Below are 22,397 nucleotides of genomic sequence, written 5' to 3' on the forward strand. Positions count from 1 at the left end.
ATTACATGCATCCCGTCATATCCATTGTGAATTCCGACGGACTCGGACAGTTCCAACAGGACGATGCGACACCACACTCGTCCAGAATTACTACCATGTGGCTCCAGGAACACTCTTTCGAGTTTAAACACTTCCGCTGGCCATAAAACCCTCCAGACATGAACATTATTGAGCATATCTGCTACCCCTTGCAACGTGCTCTTCGGAAGACATCTCCCTCCCACCCCCCTACCCCCTTGTACTCTTACCGATTAATGGACAACTCTGCATAATTAATTGTATCCGTTCCTTCCAGCACTGCTTCAGATATTCGTCGAGTCCATGCCACGTCGTGTTTCGGCACTTCTGCGTGCTCACGGGGACCCTACACAATATTAAGCGAGTGTACCAGTTTCTTTTGCTGTTCAGTGTAGTACCATATGGAAATCCTTGCTTATTGATAGTATCATTATTTCTGGGCATAATCATAAATTACAATAAAATTAGCCGCCAGTGTGGCCGTGCGGTTCTAGGCGCTACAGTCTGGAGCCGAGAGACCGCTCCGGTCGCAGGTTCGAATCCTGCCTCGGGCATGGATGTGTGTGATGTCTTTAGGTTAGTTAGGTTTAATTAGTTCTAAGTTCTAGGCGACTGATGACATCAGAAGTTAAGTCGCATAGTGCTCAGAGCCATTTTTTTACAATAAAATTCATGGATATTCTGTGGACACTCAAATTCTCCTACTTCTAAAATTTAACCTATATCTGAATCATTTGGCTATGTTTATTACCTCAAACCAGTCCACAGACAGACATGACACATAAGAATGTGGTACCTAATACATCCTTGCCCACGTGTAGAGGTTATTAACATTGAGGAGAGGGGAGAGGGGTGAAGAGAGTGTGGGCAGTGTGTGGGAGGGAGACAGGAGGGTTGAGGGAGGGTCTGATCAGGAGTTAGCAAGAGAGGCGGATGTTGGTCAAGTTCAAGGTTAGACTTCATCCATAATGCGCAAGGATTCTTCTGGACTTGTTTCCGAGGCTACTCATTTAGTTGGCCACGTGCCACAGTCTGAGGAACGAGCTGGAGAGCGATCTTGGTCTAACCAACACTTTTCTCTCCTACATAAGTCGATTCTATTAAACACTGGTAAATATTTCTATCAGCGTAACCTGTATTTTGTGTATTGTGGAAACGTCACGCAGCTGACTGGAAAATGGAAATTTGTGGTAAGTTCCTATGGGACCAAACTGCTGAGGTCATCGGTCCCTAGGCTTACACACTTCTTAATCTAACTTACGCTGAGGACAGCACACACCCATGCCCGACGGAGGACTCAAACCTCCGACGGGAGGAGCCGCGAGAACCGTGGCAAGGCGCCTCACACCGCACTTCTACCCCGCGCGGGGCACATCTCATGTTCGTGGCTTTATGTAATCAGAATATATCTTATTGCGACACTTTTACCTATTCCTTTTTTTTTTTTTAAATTAGCAGTGGTGACTCTGTCAACGTCCCTCAGTCTTCTAATTAATCAAGAACACCCTGTTAATACGAATGCAGTTATCGCCCTCTGCGATCGGCACTGAACACGACATTAATTTAAATGCGAATGGCTTTTAATTTCACCTCTGCCCCCCCTCCTTCTCGCACAAAGCTGGTCAAGCTCTTTAGCAGACCACTGCCTGAGACATGAGTACTACTAGCAGGGAGGTGCTACAAGCCTTGAAAAGCTGCACATTTGGTTGCTGCAGTTACCTCGGCCCCTGTTGGCGTTAAGAGCTTTGTAACAGAGAGAATGTGAGCATTCCTACACTGCCTGTAGGAAAATCCTATCATCGCCAGAACAGTATCAGTTTGTTTGTCTATGTCATCATACTTCCCTCAAAATTAATAGAAGTATTCTGCAATGTAAGCCAACATTAGTGCATGAGTAGAACATTCCTTGACACATCTTGATCAAACTAACGCCACAATAAATACGAAAGTCACATTAAGTACAAAAGACCCTTACAAAGTCTTTTACAAATATAGGTCACGTATCCTTATAGCAGGAACCATAGCGGCACCTTTTACATGTTCACGAATACGTAGCCAATTTGTTCAGTTTCTTTTGTTTTACGCCTCCGTTACAGATGTATTTTCCTAACACAGTCTTCAAAAAAGTGCTACGCTGTTCATTGATTTCTCAACATAAGTTCCTGTAGATGCTGTCAATTCAGATTCTGATGTCTACGGTGATGTCTGGTTTCCATTTTGTGTGACGTAAGTTCCCTTTTTTTTCTGAAAAACTGGATGAGCATCTCTTCGTAACAAGTGACGCGTAAACTTCAGAAACAGGATAATATGTTAGAATGATCCGCTGCAGAGTTTTGGTGTAAGGTTCTCCAGGAAAAATATTATGGTGGCAAAGGATATTGTGAAATGACAGCAATGTCTTATTATTATTTACGTATGTGACATTTCTTTACCGAGCACCCATTCATCTTTCACTACGTCGAATCTAGTGCGATATACACTGCCTCTTTAAATAAGTTTGATTTAGCAATATGTCTAAACTGCTGCCCTTTCTCCAATGAATTTGCAGTCAGTTAATAATACGAATTACGAGTGCTGATGCGAGGGAAGCAGAAACTGGTAGTCTGAAATTTTCGTATTTCGAAACGCATACCTCCACGTCATTGAGAGCTAAATACTAGATCAAAAACAGAGTGAAAAAAAGTGACGAAGACTGGATTCGATCCCACAACCTTTCGGTTTTCAGTCCCTCACTCTGCCTATAAAAAATACACCAGATGCAAATTAAATTACAGTTGGTTGCGTTGTCCAGGCACTGCCGTTGTCTTGAGTAATGGCAGCTGTTCACTAGGTGGCAAGGAATCGTTTTCACAACTTAACTTTTATTCGTCATAATTTAGACAATTTGCACGTAATATTTATAATTTGTATACAGAGTGGGTAGGGATTGGGTACAGGTACTATGGGCATGGGCATGTACACAGAAATGTATTTTTCTTCTAATGTCCAACAAATAACTTTTTTACCGTTGAAAAAGAGAAATAGAATAGCATTAACTATTCAGACCCCCGTATCAAAAAAGTTCATGCAAAACATAAGTTTATGGTTTACGAGAAAACAACATGTACGAACATGATAATAAATGAAACTTCTCGACACCCTCTTAAAGCATAAAAGTGCCTAGTTTGTCTCCATGATAAGTAGACTTTTAAGTAGATAACTTATACTAGAAAATAAACAAGAAATTACATAATAAAAACCCAGAGCAGAGGCAAAAAAATATAAAGAATAAAAAGTACATCTCCATGGCACACCGATGTCAAGTGTCAGGCAAAACTGAGAGATATTTTCGGAAATCTAATATCTCACTTGCATTCGATACCTCTAACAATTTAGCATTCAAATTATTACATAAAATAGGAGATCATGCCAATAAATATAACCACACAGGTGTTCACAAATTATGATGTGGGAATTCACGTGGTTTTATATTGGACAGACAAGCCATTCATTTCTTACCAGGTTTAGGGAGCTTGCTGAAAACCATAACACCATTACCTTGGTGATCACTTAAGAGAATCCAAACACATTGTGGATAATATGCAGAATAACCTAAAATTTAATGCTATGACCCTGAAGTGAAAAAGCAGACATTATTGAAAAGTTTCATAAAAAAGACAAATAAATGATGTTCTTAATGATCAGTTGGATAAAAATTTCTTCAACCTTTTTGAAGATGTATTCTAATATGATACTTCTCATTAACACAGATAGTTTTATGCTTTCCCCTCTATCAGACATTAGTACTTTATATCCATATATGTTGATATTCCTCATTTTGAATGCCTATAAACTACTAATATTTGTGTAAAATTTGCACATGTAACAAACAGAAATGGAATAAAATGTAACATGTACATCTCCACATTTTCATTTATGATATTGCTGATGTATGGAACCCATTTTCTATAAAATTGGTATCTATTTGATCAGTTTCCTAGGAACGTATCTTCATACATGATAACCTCAACAGAGTATATGGCCTTTCAGAAAGGGACCTTACTTTCTAAAATAATATTCATTTTCTACTTCTCATATTGTGTACGTTAACATCTCCCATCTGTCATACAAATCTTTTCTTTGTCTTATGTCACCTGATACACAGGAACATTTATAACAGAAATACAGACTTACAAAACTTCACTATAATACATTCATGTTTACATTTATGTTTCATGTTGCTTCAGCTAGGTATAACATATATATAAGTAATACTTTTGGTGCTTATGCAAATATGGTGCATGAAACCACTTATTTCTTCTTCACCTTGAACAGTTAATCATGGTTTTATCCACCACCCACCACAACATATATCTTTATGGTCGGTGATTATTTCACATGAGTTTGCCTATTTAAAAAATGTTACATCTTGAATTAATCGATGTAACTTGGGCACAGTTGCCACATAATCTTATTATTGTGACAACTGGTAGGAAGTAAGATAAATTTAAATAAATTTTATCCCGTGAAGAGGTTTTATCTATGTATCTATCAACATATACCTATGTTTTCTCACAACTGTACTACACAACTCTTAAAAACATAGCCAAATTTTACTTATCTCTTTGTCCTTGTAAGACCCAATGTCACAAGTACCTTTGTAATAGAATATGATATTAGCAAAGTGTATTCTTTATTAAATATATGCAGTCCAATTTTTGTGCTCATACTACTTTTAGGTAGTAAGCTTATATATTTTGTCGTAAGATACCATATGATCAGCATGATGTAAGAAGTGTGAATTCTTATTCTCAGTGTTGTATTGTCCACTCCTTTTGTTTATATTTGTTTTTGTCACAAATAACTGCACAAGTGATGTGTTGTTTTAAGTGCATTGCTTTAAGCTATTTTATCATATTATATTGTATATACTTCATGATGTGTCAACTTCCATGCCTTGTACGTCACCATACAGTTTGTACTTGTGTTTTTGGTGCTTTTCTTCACGATAACCTATCTACATGGTTCTCATTTGAGCATGAAGTAAGCTTTGTTTGTATTTCAGTATGTTGTTGTTGTTGTGGTCTTCAGTCCTGAGACTGGTTTGATGCAGCTCTCCATGCTACTCTATCCTGTGCAAGCTTCTTCATCTCCCCGTACCTACTGCAACCTACATCCTTCTATATCTGCTTGGTATATTCATCTCTTGGTCTCCCTCTACGATTTTTACCCTCCACGCTGCCCTCCAATACTAAATTGGTGATGCCTTGATGCCTCAGAACATGTCCTACCAACCGATCCCTTCTTCTAGTCAAGTTGTGCCACAAACTCCTTTTCTCCCCAATTCTATTCAATACCTCCTCATTAGTTATGTGATCTACCCATCTAATCTTCAGCATACTTCTGTAGCACCACATTTCGAAAGCTTCTATTCCCTTCTTGTCCAAACTAGTTATCGTCCATGTTTCACTTCCATACATGGCTACACTACACACAAATACTTCCAGAAACGACTTCCTGACACTTAAATCTATACTCGATGTTAACAAATTTCTCTTCTTCAGAAACGCTTTTCTTGCGATTGCCAGTCTACATTTTATATCCTCTCCACTTCGACCATCATCAGGTTTTTTTGCTCCCCAAATAGCAAAACTCCTTTACTTCTTTAAGTGTCTCATTTCCTAATCTAATTCCCTCAGCATCACCCGACTTAATTCGACTACATTCCATTATCCTCGTTTTGCTATTGTTGATGTTCATCTTATATCCGTCTTTCAAGACACTATCCATTACGTTCAACTGCTCTTCTAAGTCCTTTGCTGTCTCTGACAGAATAACAATGTCATCGGCGAACCTCAAAGTTTTTATTTCTTCTCCATGCATTTTAATACCTACTCCGAATTTTTCTTTTGTTTCCTTCACTGCTTGCTTAGTATAATAAGTACTTAACATAGCTTTCTATTGAAAGGTATGTTTATTTCTTGTCATGTCATGAAACCTTTCTGACTTTGCTATGCCATTCTATAAAAAATATTTGTTCACATACATGTAGACAAGATATGTCATCAAGTTATACTATGCTCCACCACAATGCGTTCTATAAAACTGTTGTGTGTATTATTATATTACAATCATCCCACACTACCAATTTAAAGATCTGTGGAGACTCTGTATCTTAAATGATTGCACATTTATTTTTTTAATTTGTTGAGTGTTTTTGCTCTTAAATGATGTGACTTGTACGTTGGTACTTTTAATTGCACTCCTACAGGTACCTATTGCAAAAATAATATGCACTTCAAGTTGTCACCTTGCTGAGACCCTTATTATTAAATTTTTGCCCCTGTATGTTCTTACCTTAAAAACAGCAGTGTTCCTACCTACATTACATAAATAATACATACTTCATGTTTTGTTGTTATGGGTCACACACTCCCACTGATGTGGCAATTACTCTGATATGCATATCTGTATATTTTTTATGATGAGGTACAACTTGTTTCACACCTATATGTGCATAGCCCTCCACAACAGAATATTACTTGTTCCCTTCTATAGTAATTCCTTTTGAGTTCAAATCTGTCCAAGAAAAGGGTAGATTTATACCTGTCATGTTGAAATACACTTACTTTAAACTTCACCAGGGTAGTATATAATATATTCATTCTGTACTATTATAAATTGACAATTTGAATAATTATACCTCAATGCCTTAATTTTCTATAATGGATGGTTTAGACATACTTTATAGATTGATAGTATTTACTGAACCTATGAACTGGAAATTCTAGTTTTCCAGAATCCATGGTACATGTAGCCAATCTTTACCCCCCCCCCCCCCACCCACCAACCCACACACCTATACTTCAATGTTTTATTATTTCTAAAAATATATGATAGGTAAATATTCTATAGAGAGTGTAACTTGAGCCCACACAGCCTCCCTCACCCCCCTCCCCTCCCACTCCTTTTCTGCTGCTCCTGTACACTACAACTGGCAGTTGCCTGTGCTCCTGTCACATTTGCGCTGTGACCTCGATCATCCTGAACATAATTTTCAACATAAACAAATAAATACGGAAAATTTCAGCTGTACGACGATTATAGCCGTTATACTTTAGATGAACCACTGTTTTCAGTTTAATTATTCAGTGTAGTTATTCATTTTGATTATATGTGTTGGGGTTGGAATGTGGAGCCCTGCCTTTTGTGAATTCAGCGGTGCCAATTACGCCATTATTCCTTCTTTTCAGTGTTACTTGTCTGAACTTCTGAAGGCCATTAATGAGGACGGAATTGACGTATTTGGCTACATAGTATGGTCACTCATCGACAACTTCGAGTGGCAAGCAAGTTACACGTAAGTTGCAGGTTTCAACAAAACCTTTTTTTTTTACAAAAATTCGTCTTTTGCAACAAGAACGAAACGCTCGTAATGATTTTGTTGTCATAAATTAAAAAAAAGTAAAACTGAACACAAAATACAATAATGCAGCGATTGTGTTGTTTTAAAATGAACTCCACTGGTAAAATGTGATAAATTTCGGATTTTCATCTTCATGGACATGGTGCAGTATAAAATGATGTACTAATCTATTTAAATCGACATACACAGAATGCACAAAGTAAAACTGACCCGAAAAATACTTCATGCCCTTAACAAAGGCAACCCAACATATGTCATTTGTCCCAGATGCTGATGATTAAGTTCGGATGTCTGCCTTTAGGTGCATGAAATATCTTCCAGGCCACTTCTATTTTGTCCACTCCATACATTTCATAAGCTGCTGTACAGTGCTTAGTAGAAGACACGTTCTGCCCCATTCTCTTGGTGTAGAAAAATGACTTTCTATGAGCCTAGGTCTGTGCACAAATATCTCTTGCCTCATTCGTTCAACCACTACGTGAGATAGAAGCTAGAGGTAGTGGATGTACTGCGCGCTCTTCCCCAAGTAGGTGTCATGTACTGGTAGCTTTTGTTTGTTCTGCACCGTTAGTTGGTTTTCTCCTAAGAATGACTCTGAAGCGTTTCGTTGTTTACTCCTAAAATATAAGAACAGTGAAATCTAAATCAATTAATATGACATGTTTCTCAGCTGAGCAATAGACTAAAGCAAACGATAATGGCGAGTGCAGACATATGACTAGATGCATGCGGATCTAGCTCTTTCTAAGCACCATTCGCCTCAATGTTCATGCTAAACGTCTATAAAATACAGAAACTCTAGATCAATATATTAAATGAGTACTTTCTGTAGTAATGGATGAGTGTTTATTAAAGATGGGGAAAGTTTTTCTTCTCTCACAATAGATACTTACCACATTGTAAATGTATTCTGAACCATACTTAATTTCTGTTGCAGGAGCAAATTTGGACTGTACTATGTAGACTTCAACGACTCAGAGTTGCCGAGGACTGCGAAGTCTTCTGTTACTTTTCTCAAAGGCGTCATTGCAGCCAATGCCTTGTCGAGCCAATATTTTGCTACTGATACAGACCAGAAAAACTCAACTTGTAAGTAAATAAAATTCTCTCTCTCTCTCTCTCTCTCTTCATGGTAGATGATAACACATTCCATCTCTCCTCTTCTTCTTTTCTCGCCATGATCCGTTTTTCTGTTTTGCTTCGTATTCGAAATGAGTTCACTGAAAATGACATAATGTTTCTGACTGCTATCAACTTTAGTTCTTTTTCTGAAGTCTTCATTTGACTATCAAAGTCGTTGCTAATATGCATCTCTCCTATTTCTTAGACTAATTGCTATTCCATGACTGTAACTTTTGTTAGATTTGGGATTTGACCTGCGTTACTTACTATCTGAAAGACATTGACTGAAAGCTTTAGGTAAATTGTTCTTGAAAGTACACCTGATATAATGAAAGAGCCCACCCCAAGGTTATCCACCTTGCTTGTTTACAAATCTGATTACCTATACAACTTCTCAATGTGTGAGCTAAGTTGAGCTCACTGCTCAACCATCCTGATCTAATATCACTAGACATAGTATTAGGTACCCCACTTAAGGAGTATTCTGGTCGTTTTGGAACGTTGCAGATGATGTACAGCTGGTACAAGGTGCTCTTGTAACCCTCCACCGCTGACGTAAGTCGTGGAGTGAAGTACTGTTTATATGCTAGTTGGTTGTATGGGATCAGCCCACAACTATGGGTCACTATAAGGATGTGATAGAATCACAGCAAGGAGATGTCTTCATTGGAAGTGCCCATGATCGGATCTGCCCAGATAGCGGTGCATATTGATGTGCTGCTCCTGGGACATGGAGGTTCGCTAGTCCCAGACTGAACCTCCCCAATAGATTCACAACAAGGGTCGGTATTCAAGAGACTCAGGGTGTGTTTTTTTTTGGCGGTTTCCCACATCCCAAGAGGTGAATACTGGGCTGGTACCAAAAGTCCTGCCTCAGTTACACGATTTGCAAACGTTTAGAGAATTGCGCTCTCTCTGGAGCGTAGAACTTCTGTCCCATGGTGTGTGCGGCTGAGAAGAGAATTGAAACGAGCTAACATCCCAGCTGAAATTAATTAAATTAGTAGAAAAGCATGGACACTCCTGAGCAATTCAGGACATCAATCTACAACAGCAATGCGGAACCAAGGATAATACCCTCAGAAATGGCATTCCACATTAATACATGTGCTGGAAAAAATTTCTTGGATAGCAATACCGACATATAGACAAACCAAGAGCTAAACCAAATCGGTAATGATCTACAAGACACATAGTCTTCTGAGATCCCTTCTGTGAACAGGGGAGAAACGAGGTCAGGAAAACTCTAGAAACTGGAAAATAAGCAGGAATGACTGGAATATTTCCCAGTACTTATAAAATACCTAGGGAAGCAGGGAAGGACTTGGCTGAAACAATTTTATACAGATCACTGACGAATTTCCTGCTCAATTTAAAATTGCTCTGCCATCGGCAATCCTCAAATCAGGGAAGACCCTGGAAGATACTTCTAGCTATCGCCCAATCATATCGCTCAGTGTCAGCTTCAAAATACTTGAATGCCTCATTCTGAAAAGGATCAGAAAATAGAAAAAGTACCTCCTACATTTCAGGCTAGCTTCAGGAGTGAGTGAATCTACTGTAAGTGGTGCTGCTGTGAGTTGGTGTTGCCTGTAACATACACACAGAGGATGGCTATGAAGACAGCACTGAGCATAGAACATACTGATCGTAGACCATTAAAATGGACTTCCACAAGGATCTGCACTGGCCTCAGTAGTAGACCAGTGAGGTGCCAAACACAAATGGCAGAACGTTTTGCTGTGTGGACGACCTAGCAATTCTCACTAAAATCAAAACTCTAGAAGAAGGAGAATATATTTGTTGTGTATGACTTCGTAAACAGAAAATTTACTTCACCTGCATTTCTCAAAGTGTACGAAGCCTCAGTATAAATAATGCAGCAAGAAATAAAGTCCAGCCATCAGTGCCAACAAGGATGAGTCTCTCTGAACTAAAAGACAGACGCTGGAGTCAGAGCCGCTACTAGGCAGCGTCTGCATATTGTCACATAGGAATGAGGTTCCAAGTGTTTGTTGATTGTGTAGCTGGTGCCGGCTGTCGTGTATCACGGTGGGAAGCTTGTGGTACAGAGCCGCCAGAGGCATGGCTCAGTGGGTGCGCTCCATTGGGTCCACCGGACCCTGCGTGACAGCTGTCGGCATCTGACAGACACTTGCAATTCAGTTGCTAACTTCGTCGCCCATGCACTACTACTGAGACATGATACATTATTCTTTGCGGGTGTTTAGAGTCAATATTATAAAAGACGGAGATTCCTCAAAGCAACTAAGACATAAGCATGTGCGTTCCAGTTAAATAAGGGAATAGCTAAACGACAGGTTATCGTAAGGTTTTGCCATAAAAGTGTGACACACATTTCCCCCCCCATAAGCACCCTGGCATTACACTAGGCTATCCATTAGTTACAAGAAGCAGCTGAAAATTCGAGCCAGAAAGTCAAGACTCGGGAAGGAGTGGGGGGTGTTGATGCGTCATCCGTGCTGAGCACTGGAAAGGACACAATTGGAAAAGGATTATGGCACTACTGCATTTAAAGGGACACTTTTCTCAAGGTAACGAATATGCACTGTGGATTCTGGATTTAAAGAGCCACTTATAAGACTTCTGAGAAAACACCCTCCCCCATATCTGAGGCAGTTCTGCAATGTAATGTGTGACATGCCACCCCCACCACCACCACCATGGGCACCATTGCCACTTCTCAGGTGGTGGTCACGGAACTATAGTACCGGTGCCAAAATCGAGGTCACCCCTCTCCTTGCATTATCACAACACTGTGAAAGTTATAGACAAGATAACGAGGTCACAGCCCCCGTGAGCCAATAAGAAACTGGCTCTCCGCCATCCACCCAGCCCCATTTTCTCCCTAGAGCAATTCATCATTTGCGTTCTGAATCTCGCAGTGTAGGGATCAGGCTTCTTTTTCTTTGTAAATAATAACAGGCATACAACACAATTCTGTTTCATTAAGAAGAATTTTGTTACAGTATTTTCTTTGCAGTTTAATAGTAAACTCAGAGACAACTAGAGATATAAAAGAGCGAAACTATTTACATTACAGCATCAGTATATTACTACATTTCCCATTGGTTATTTACGTACCTTTTCTTTATCCTGTGCAGTATTTTTCTATACGCATACAAAAATGGTACGACTAACAGTAGGTGAAGAAAAAACCACAGTCACACAGATGTGCACATGGTCCACAGTATATATAAATGTGAGAACAGGATGGTGCCAATCACATCCTCACAGATAAACTGTTTGTTGTCATAGTGTGACAGACTAGCTTTCACCTGTGATACAGTATATACTACATGGTCTCACAATCGAAACGCTACTTGGCATACCTAGTGTTGAGGACATTCACCTCATCTTTCATCAGGTCAATAACTTTATTCATTTGAGGTGTAACTTTATACAGTTGATCATCCGCATGTCTAGACATGTGTAACATCATGTGGTTTATCATCTGTATGTGTAGACATCTCAAATGAGTTACTACTTCATATGGATCACAGCCTTTCAATCATTCAGTGAAAGTGTCTGCATCCATATAAAGTAATACTGAATCAGTGAGGTTTCCCAAATTCATAGTGGAGGTGGTGGATGTGTAATTTGGAAAGGACCACCACACACATACCGATACAGACAGGCTTTGTGAATCGTATCTCAGGAGCGACTCATCCTTGATGGTAGATAGTGGCCAACTTAAAATTTGCCCTGGCGGTATAACCTAGAGGGCCATAACGCCCACCACAATCGTAAACTAAATGATTTTTCACGATGATTTCTCAAATCTTGTATAGTTTTTCCAGAAAACTGAACTGCTCATTAACTAGAACAATTCTTTTCAGAAGTGACGTCTTTATACTCCTTTCACCAGAGTGACTGAAGGAGATGGCGCAAGACCCTAATAAGTTTTTTCCCCAAACTGAGACACTGCTGCAGGTTTCTGTAATATATGATTTTTTCTTTTTATCCTCCTGTGTCGTCATGAACTTGGGGATGGGCCCAGTGCATGAGACTAATAACTCAAGGTACAGGGGCAAGCCAATATGCACATCATGCAAGCAAGGTAGGATATATCATGTCTACCTTCACAGATATTCATTACCAGAATACGCAGCCACATCTTTGAATTTATCAGTATGGCGATTTATCGGACAGCCATCAGAAACTTCCAATCGGCAGAGATTGCTGCCTGAGATACCTATATAGGTTGTGTAACATCCAATAACAGAATGTAACTAACTCGTCAGAGGGTTTGTACACATCCTCGCTTATTCACGGATTATTCACTTTGGCATACTTGTGCAGATACTGGCAAAGTTCCCTGTGAATCCCATGTTCGAAAATCCGCACCATGTAAACATAGTTCAGTACTGAACTCATGTTCTTTTTAATGCTGCATCTCACGAAAGTGAGATCCGGAGTATATGTGTCTATGCATACACTCTGAAATTCCTTTAAAATGTGCGCAAACAGGTGTGTATCTGTTTCTATTCATAGTCGAGTGTATTCCCCTAAAGCAGGTACGTCGAACTCCTGTCAAACATTAACCACATGCCTATACTTCTCACCCATTATGCCAATCTCTGTAAATTTACTGGAGAATGTGGCTATCCCTGGCAATGTGGTTTTGATGGAGCCTCTCCTTCAAATCCAGGTGAAAATAAGGAAAGAACACCTATGCTGTCACAGACTGAAACTTTGCAGCATCAGGATTCCTTGCTCTAGGGATATGCATGTCCTCCTGACATACTGTCCCAGCAAGTTTTTGAAGAGGTGGAAGCACGAAAGTTAGTGAAGCCAGGAAGTGGAGAGTGATTTTGAATGTGAGACTTTTGGGGATAGACATTATCAGGCAGGACACTAACCTCATCAACTAACCTTATCAACTCTCAAACCGATGTCACCCAAGTGCTCGACAAGGAAGTGAGTATAATACCTGCCCAAATTATGAAAGAAAATGGATATGTGCAATGCCAGCTGGTATTTTAAGTTTCATGCATTGTGTTCTGCACCATAGAACTTCGCCATCAGATTACAGTGATCATTATGTGGAATTTCTGCTCTTCTATCCACCGGTAGCCAGCAAATATGACGATCAACTGCCTGCTTGTATAAGGCATCATTCTCCCATGATTCGCTCATGGGAATGTTGTGGTAAATCACATCAACATGCCATGTAAAATTTTCGAGATCAGTGAGCAATCACCTCTCAGAATTTGAACTGGTTAAGACTCGAGTCATATGGGCAAACAACCTGATACACAGTTGCTTATTGTATGTGTCGTTCTGTGAACAACAATGAGGGACAGTAGGATCACCTTCACAGTGTACCACAGCAACTAACAAAATCCGCATGTATGATAATGGAACTACTACTACTACTACTACTACTACGTGATCAGGTCCAGTGGACCGCACGCATCTACAAGTTTCCTAATGGTGGCCCCTCTTAAACTTTAAGAAGTCGTTTATCTCAGTAGTAATTTCCACACAGACTGGTTCTTGGCTAGAACAATCAATCAGATGCTTTTGTAAATACTCAAATCTTAGTAAATGAGTTGAGCTGTCTATAACAAAAGTGTCTTGCATTGATATGTTTTGACAGTTTGGTTAGAAAGTAGGTGGGACATGATTTTGAACCAGAATACGTTGGGCCTCACCCTCAGAGAATAGTAGAAAATGTACCTTTTTTGGACACTGATCGGCTACATTTGAAAAATAGAAGGGTTCAAGTACTTTGTGCTCAACGCCTTTGTTTTGCATAGTGCGCTTTTCAATTCATCATCATCATCATCTTCTCTTTCTGCCTTGCATTTATCTATATCCACGCCATTAGCATAAATTGAATAGTTTGGGTTCAGCTTCCCAAACTTCGGCAGGTTCTGGAGTTTAAAGGGGAATGAGATGTTGTTGAAGTTTAATGCTCGCAGATACAAGACGTCTGGTGTGTAGTTGTGAGCACAGCATTGTACTCGTGATTTCTGTTGTAAGGCTGAGGCGACAGACAAAGAAAATTCATTATCCTATTCAAGATTCTGCACATAATACAGGTGCTTTTAGCGGCAATATCTTTTGGAGGATGGATAAAACTGAGTCCCCTAGTTAGAAAGTAGGTGGGACATCAAGGAAGAATACATATCTGAGTGCATTATGGCCTTCCTTTCGTATATGTCGGAAAAATGACGTTCAAGGTAGAACTTGTGAATCACTTTGTTTTTGAGTTACCGTGTAACCTCGAAATATCACGTTAGTTTTCCCCTAATTGTAGACAATGGGTTTTTGCTCATCTCCTTTACTACCTTCTGTAGGGGGGGGGGGGGGGGGAGGTAGTGGGAGAGGTGCTTGAGTTTGCAACATAGGACCGTGACTGCACTTAACGGCGGAGTGCCCCTGTTCATTGATATTTCTTGGGAACGCACTTTCCAAGATAGGCAGCCACGCATTAAGAAAAGTCGTAGGGTGCTAGTAGCCTGCATTACAGTGATCTTGCAAGATCAGGTTCCCGACGCAATGGGAATTGATGTGTAAGGTTACTACGTCATTCATATCAGCTTCTTCAACCTCCAGCCCTAACACAGATGACATGGATATTATGTATGTGTACTGTATTTTATCTGGAAAGAAATTTTTCTCCTGAAGCCAGTATCTTATTAAAGTTATGTAATAGGTATTGAAGTTCTGTATCGAGACAGGTAATAACTAACTTACCTTTCTGGGGTGACGGAGTTAAAGGCCGCAGCCCTCTTTTAAGGTCCACTGCAAAACATGATTGGAATTTTGAGCATGAAAGACGTGCTTTATTGCCTTCCTGTTAGACATACTTTTTGGCAGTTGCAGCATCAAAGTTTGATACAATCTACGCCGCAGTGCGAAATGAAGTGTAAGGTTAAAATGTCATCCATATCAGCTTCTCCAAGCATCACGCCGTAATCATTAAAGAAAAAAAGATCTACCTCACCCAAAATAATTGGTAGACGATACTGGGATTTAAATTTTAGCATGCTCCAAATTAGTACGGGATGCCCATCACCAGTCATGGATCAACAGGAGACGTTCGTTTTGTGACACGTTTGGTTGGTGTGAAACTTGGCATCTAGAAATTATGCAAACTTGAGGCCAAATGAGGAAAGGAGGAAGAATATCGAATTGTGAACTGCAAGCAAAGGCAGATAACAGATAGATAGAACATGCAATTTTAAAAAATACAGCTGCAAGAAAGTGAACTAGAAGATAAATTCGTCACATGGAAGGTTTGTGACCACAATCCAAATGAGAAGTAGAGCGTTTAACACAAGATATCTAAAGAAAACATATGAACATAATAACACAGGGAGATCCAGAAATGTTGCAGGTAACTTAGAAGGTGCCTCGAGGAACAATTCGAGGATAGGGACCGATGTTCAGAAACGTTAACCGTCGATGCTATAGAGCTTGCCACTGGGCTGCTCTTCGGCAGCAAACGTGACTTAGTGCACTGACGGACCATAGGCGGGACGTCTCTCAATGTTGTTTGTTACCAGGTGTACCGGTATGAAATGAGGTTTTTTTTGTGAAAATGAAACACTAATTTTGAATTGAAAAGTACAAACATTTTATTCAAAGTACTGACCATTGCTTTCTATACATTTTGACCACCTTTCTGGCAATTTGTGGACACCACGCCAATAGAAATGTTCGTCTTTTGAAACAAACCAATCAGACACCCAATTTTCGACTTCTTCGTAGGAATCGAAGTGTTCCTCAGCCAATGCGTGTCCCATTGATGAAAACAAATGGTAGTCGGAAGGGACCAAGTCTGGTGAATACGGCGGGTGGGGTAGCAGTTCCCAGCCAAGTGTTTCGATTGTATTCTGAACCAGTTTTGCTTTGTGTGCAGGTGCATTGTCGTGTAAAAAAATTACTTTGCCATGTCTTCTGGCCCATTCTGGTCTTTTTTCGATCAATGCGTAGTTTAAATTGATCTTTTGCTGTCTGTAGCGATTAGTATTCACAGTTTCACCGGGTTTTAGAAGCTCATGATACACCACACCTTTCTGATCCCGCCAAACACAGAGCATTGTCTTTTTGCCGGATCGATCTGGTTTTGCGGTAGATGTTGATGGTTGTCCCGGAGTAACCCATGATTTTTCCCGTTTAGGATTCTTAAATTAAATCCATTTTTCATCGCCAGTAACAATTCGATGCAAAACTGATGTTCTTTCATGTCTTTGAAGCAAAATTTGACAAACGGTTTTTCGGTTTTCCATCTTTCATTCAATTCATGTGGCACCCATTTTCCATACTTTTGGATCTGTCCCATAGCTTTCAGACGGTCAGAAATTGTTTATTGTGCAACATTTATCATTGTTGCCATTTGCTTCTGACTCAAAGTATCATCTTCATCAAATATTGCTTGCAATTCGGCGTCTTCGAACGTTTTTGGTGGTCTTCCACGTTCTTCATATCTTACATCAAAACCATTATTTCTGAACCGTTGAAACCATCTTTTGCATGTTGCTTCTGATAGAGCATGATCACCATATGCCTCGACAAGCATTCGATGCGACTCTGCAGTACTCTTTTTCAAATGAAAACAAAAAAATCAATGCTTTCCGCAAATCATCACTTTCTGGTACAAAATTCGACATTGTTAAGAGGGTGAAAACATATGATGTTGTTTGTTCCATGACTTTATGTATAGTAAATATCTTTGACAGATGTCATACCAACCAAACAAAAAAAAAATATGGCTCTTTCACAACAAATGTTCCCTATCGACACATTTGTATCTTAACGCTCATTTCATACCGGTACGCCTGGTACTCAGTGACCATGACTATTGGCGCAGTCGCCATTGGAGAACTTAGAGCTAGCTGATGTTTAGAAAGGCCATGCGTCCTATGAATGTGACACACGAGTGCCTTAGTGGGTGATGATTTCGGACACAAATTTCCATCCACAGTTTATTTTTCTCCTGGGACCCTCTAGAATCTCCACTGTTTTTCGGTACAAAGGGGAGAAGTAAACTGCAGATGGAAACCCGTGTCCGAAGCCATCATCTGCCAAGACAATATTGCATAATCACAGGAGACGAGGCTGGTTCCATCTTTTCCACTGGCGACCACGCCAATCAGTCGCGATCATCGAATAAGGAACAACATTGCGAGACATTCCACCCAAGGTCCGTCAGCATACCAAGTCACGTTCGCTGCCGAAGGGGCGGCGTGGTGGGAGGCGCCGGGGGTCATGACCTGCACGCACTGCGGCGCCGTTCCACGACGTTTCCGGACAGGGGTTGCTGTCCTCGATTTGTTCCTCAAGACACCCTCTAGAACCCCTCGAAGTATGTCGCAACATTTCTGGGACACCCTGGATATGTGCTATCCTGTCTGCAGGTGAGAATGAATATATTAGCTGGAACGTAGGTAAAAGATCATTTCCAGACGTTGGTTGGAGCAAGACCATCTGTGGTACAAAAATGGGCACATCTGTTTCACTATTGTACGTATATTGATCGCACCAAAATATTAATATATTGTCACAACCAATATCCGGAGAAATAATAGCAGACACGATAAAAATCTTGCCAAGACTGGGAGACTGGAAGTAGACAGTATCCCCAATAATTTTACAAAACTTTCTGGTTAGTCATCGGAGGGAGAATCAGTGCCGGAGATATACTACTAATCAAACCGGAATAATCGCAACTGTCCCAAGAAAAACAGAATAACGGATTTCAGGCTAACAACGTTGTTACGTGTAGACTCGAAAACATACCTCGTGACACAGCAGCAAGATTACAATGAACCATTCCAAACATCTTCCGACCGAAGAGGAGGCGTAACGTACCCATCAAAAGTATCTTAGTTGTAATTTTTTCCTTAAGAGAGACACGGCCTTCTTATGACAGCGCCAGGCACAAACGTAGGGCTACTGAACATCGCTTTAGAGAAAACCTTCCATGAAGTCAGCCATCAGTGCCTAAGGGGTGTTTCATCATTTCGGATTTTCACAAGCAACAGCAGGTTTTGATTTGATTTTAACAGGGAAGCTAAAACACCTTAGGTCTAACCCGTCACTGCCCGCACCGAAACTACGTTTATTGTATCGCTCCCTGTATATCCAGTAAAGCCAACCAACGCCCTTAAATAGTGAAAGGAATCCCTTTACCAGTTTTTTATTAGACACAATTTCTTCAGGTCTAGTTGTCCCGAAGATTCTGTATCTTTTACTCTCCAATGCCATGCATTCGAAGATTAGGTGTGATGCAATTTCTTCACCCTCATCACAAATCCTACATTTAGGGTCCTCTTCCTTTACACCCACTGTGTGTAGGTAGTTTCTTTTGAAATTCCATGGCCGGTCATCAGTCCAGTCATGAGTTTGATTTCTTTCCTGTTCAATCCCAGGATTACAGAGCTTCTTTTAAAACATGGCTTGGGCATTATTACCTTACCATATTTTTGTTTATGGACCTTGGTCCAATATCCTGCGTGCTGTTTCCTAAGCCAATTCCGTAGTTCTAATGTGATCATAGCCTTGGTGTTTGTCAGGACAGGTTCCGGTCCAATAAATTGAGTTGTAGTCCCCGTCCTAGCCAATTGTTGGCTTGTTCATTGCCACAGATCCCTGAGTGGCCAGGGACCCACACTGAGTTTACCCTCTTGCTTCCCCCTAAATCCAACAGAGTCCTGTGGCATTCTGCAACAATCTTAGAGCTTGTTGCAGAAGCTGCCAATGATTTCAGGGCTTCCTGGTTGTGTGGATAGATGTAGATGCTACGGTCCTTGTAGCTCCTACGCATATTCTCCTCCACACATCCCCTGACTGCAGTAATTTCAGCTTGGAATACATTGTCCTAGAGAGATGATGCCCTCCAGTCTTGGCTGAACCCCGTACACCCCTGCCCCAACGCCTTGCTCTATTTTCGACACATCAGTGAACCAAACAATGTCCCACATACGGTGTCGAACTGTTTTTTCCCACTGCTCCCTGCTTCCAATTATTATATTGTAAGGCTTGTCGAAGCAGTTGGAAGTTATTATATAGTTGGCACGCATTTCCCCAGTCATTCCTATATTTACCTCACTCACTGTGTTAGTGTGTGATTCTGGATATCCGAATGAGACCCAGTTTGTGCCAGTTTTAAGTCTGTGTGCCCCAGCTGCTGCTTCCATCTTGACCCGAAGGTGTAGTGGAGCCATGTCCAGCATGTCTTCCATTCGAGCGTTTGGTGTGCTGCTAATTCCGCCTGTTATGGCTGAGCAGGGCAATCTCTGCACCTTAGCAAGGTCCTTAGCTGCAACCCGCTGTTCTACCTTCTTCCACTACACTACAGTCTGACCACTGTGGTGTATATCCAGTGCATACCCCTGGGGCTTAGGCCCCAGTTTTTGCCACAAGCCCTTCTAGTACTCACTAGAGTACTTTTTGCTTTGGAGCAGATACTCTTAATGTGAGGGGTCCATGTCAGCTTCTCATGTAAGGTTACCCCTAGATATTTCACTATCCCCTTCACAGGTAGAGTTTCATCGAAGAGCTTTAGATTCCAACTTGAGTGTTGAATATGTCTCTTCGTAAATGGCACCAATTTCACACAATGTCCGATCCTCTTTGTGCCATATTTCTGTGTCAGTAAATTTGCCAAGTATCACTATGACAAGGTCATCTGCGCATCCTTGGCAGAAGCATTGACTGGCATTTAATTTCTCAGTGAATTTGTTCACCACTAGATTCCACAATAGAGGGGACAAAACTTCTCCTTGTGGGCAGCCTCTAGTGGTGTTAATTAACATCTTTTCATTCATCATGGTAGCGTCTGCTTTCCTTCCGCTAAGCATGGCCCTGGTCCACCTGCATATAGTGGTTCCCAGGTCATGCATCACTGCTGCCCTTACCATGGAATCGAAGTCGTGTTACTGAAGTCCCCTCGATATCCAGGAAGATGCAGAGGGCTATTTCTTGGAAGTGAAGTGCTTTCTCCACATTCCCAATGAGTTGGTGGAGAGCTGACTTGCATGATTTACCTGCCTGATATGCGTGTTGGTTTGAATGTAGAGGCGTCCACCTTAGCCTCCTCTCCCCAACATATACATTAACCAGTTTTCCCAATGTTTTGAGAATTAAGGACAGTCTGATTGGTCTCATATCCCTAGCCTTGGTATGATCAGTTCTCCCTGGCTTTGGAATGAAGACAACCTTCACTGCCCTCCAAGCATTGGGAATGATTCCTACTGCTAGGCTAACCCTGAATAGCGCAACGCTACGCGCTGTTCACATCCAGCTGCCCAACACTACAATGGCAGACAACAATGCAAACTAGCCACAGACTGCACACAGCACAGCCGGTGATTTTCATACAGAGCGCTACGGAACGTTGCCAATAAGAAAACATAAACAGCCTACTTACATAGCCCCCATGCTCCACACAAAAAATTTTACAAATTGTTTTGGGCAGTGCCCAATACAAATTTGAAAAAAAATTTTCATAGTTACAATAACAAAGATATCAAATACACACAATTATTGATACAATGTTGGTCAAAAGCTAAAATTTTCTCACAGTCCATAAAGACAGTCCTGATCATTCATCACAGTAAAATTGCAGTGTTTTTCTCAAAGTCTGAGCAGTAAAAGAAAATGCACACGGAAGTAGTGGATGTCCATGCAGTCTTGAAGAAGTAATGTTGTCCTTCCAACGGAAAGACAGTGCTGACTCTTGACATGCAGACAGGTAATGGGCCACAACAGAGCAAACCCACAGCAGAGTGAGTCGAAGTTTTGAAGAATATTGGTAGGTAGGTCATCACAGAGCAGACCCACTGTAATCCTGGTAGAGAGTATGATATTGGTGGGCCACCAGAGGTGCAGACCCACTGCAGTCCTTGTAGAAATAATGGTGTTGGTGAGTCATCAAAGGTGTAGACCCACTGTAGTACTTGTAGAGATAGCTAGCAGCCATCCGTTGCGATTGTGCAGGTGCACAATCACCATCGAAGAGTCTTACAGAGAATATAGCAAGTCCATAAACCACCACTTGTGCACTCACAAAGTTTCTGGAATTGTCCTTAGAAGTCTTGCAGACAATATAGCAAGTCCATAAACCACCACTTGTACACTCACAAAAAATTTTTTTTTGAAATGTCCTTAGAACCAGCAATGCTGTTATCCAGTCCCTTGCTGAATTATCAACACACATGCAAGCACAAACAGTCCCAATTTCTCACATATTGTGCATTACTATGACCAACAAAAACGTGTGCAGTGAAATGTAACTTACAAGTTACTTAATTTGATGAACTGGTGTCAATTACAATTTTATAACATAAGAATACAATAACAAAGTTACAAAATACATCATTAAAGAACATAACAATACAGATAACATTTGTAGTAAAACAGACTTTACAAAAGAATAGAAATAAACATGTACATCAGTGATACAGGAATTATGACATAAGTAAATACATAAAAGATCAGAATAATTATTGAAACATCAACTTCACACATGAGCATTAAAACAGAACAGAATTAATAATGTCTAACATCTTTACAAAGTAAATAACATATTATTAATGCAAATTATATTTGAGGATAACAGTATTCCTCATCATAGTGCATGTAGCTGAGTATTAGAAAAATTCTACAACATAAGTCTTATCAGATAAACATATAAAGACAGGAAGAACGTAAATACACAAGGGTACACAAACACATAGTGGAATAACACAAGGAAAGGACAAGGTTTGTTTTACTGCAGTATTTTGCAAACAAAACTTTCTTTACTTCTCGGAGATCTCCCTTCGTTCTTCATTATTTCCAAAAAGTCCTATCTATACCTGCTTTCTGTACTTTT

The 22,397-nt window shown here is 40.4% G+C and overlaps 1 protein-coding gene across 1 annotated transcript in view; it reads left to right on the forward strand.

The window, feature by feature from the left end:
- LOC124805060 (myrosinase 1-like) overlaps nucleotides 1-22,397 on the forward strand; it is a 231,969-nt gene that overhangs the window by 181,190 nt on the left and 28,382 nt on the right. Inside the window, exons 11-12 of the mRNA XM_047265484.1 lie at nucleotides 7,251-7,357; nucleotides 8,361-8,512. Coding sequence (XP_047121440.1) covers nucleotides 7,251-7,357; nucleotides 8,361-8,512 — 259 coding nt within the window. The remainder of the gene's footprint in view (nucleotides 1-7,250; nucleotides 7,358-8,360; nucleotides 8,513-22,397) is intronic.

Source organism: Schistocerca piceifrons, chromosome 7 (genome assembly GCF_021461385.2).
Source record: "Schistocerca piceifrons isolate TAMUIC-IGC-003096 chromosome 7, iqSchPice1.1, whole genome shotgun sequence".
In the NCBI taxonomy this organism is placed as follows: Eukaryota; Metazoa; Arthropoda; class Insecta; order Orthoptera; family Acrididae; genus Schistocerca; species Schistocerca piceifrons.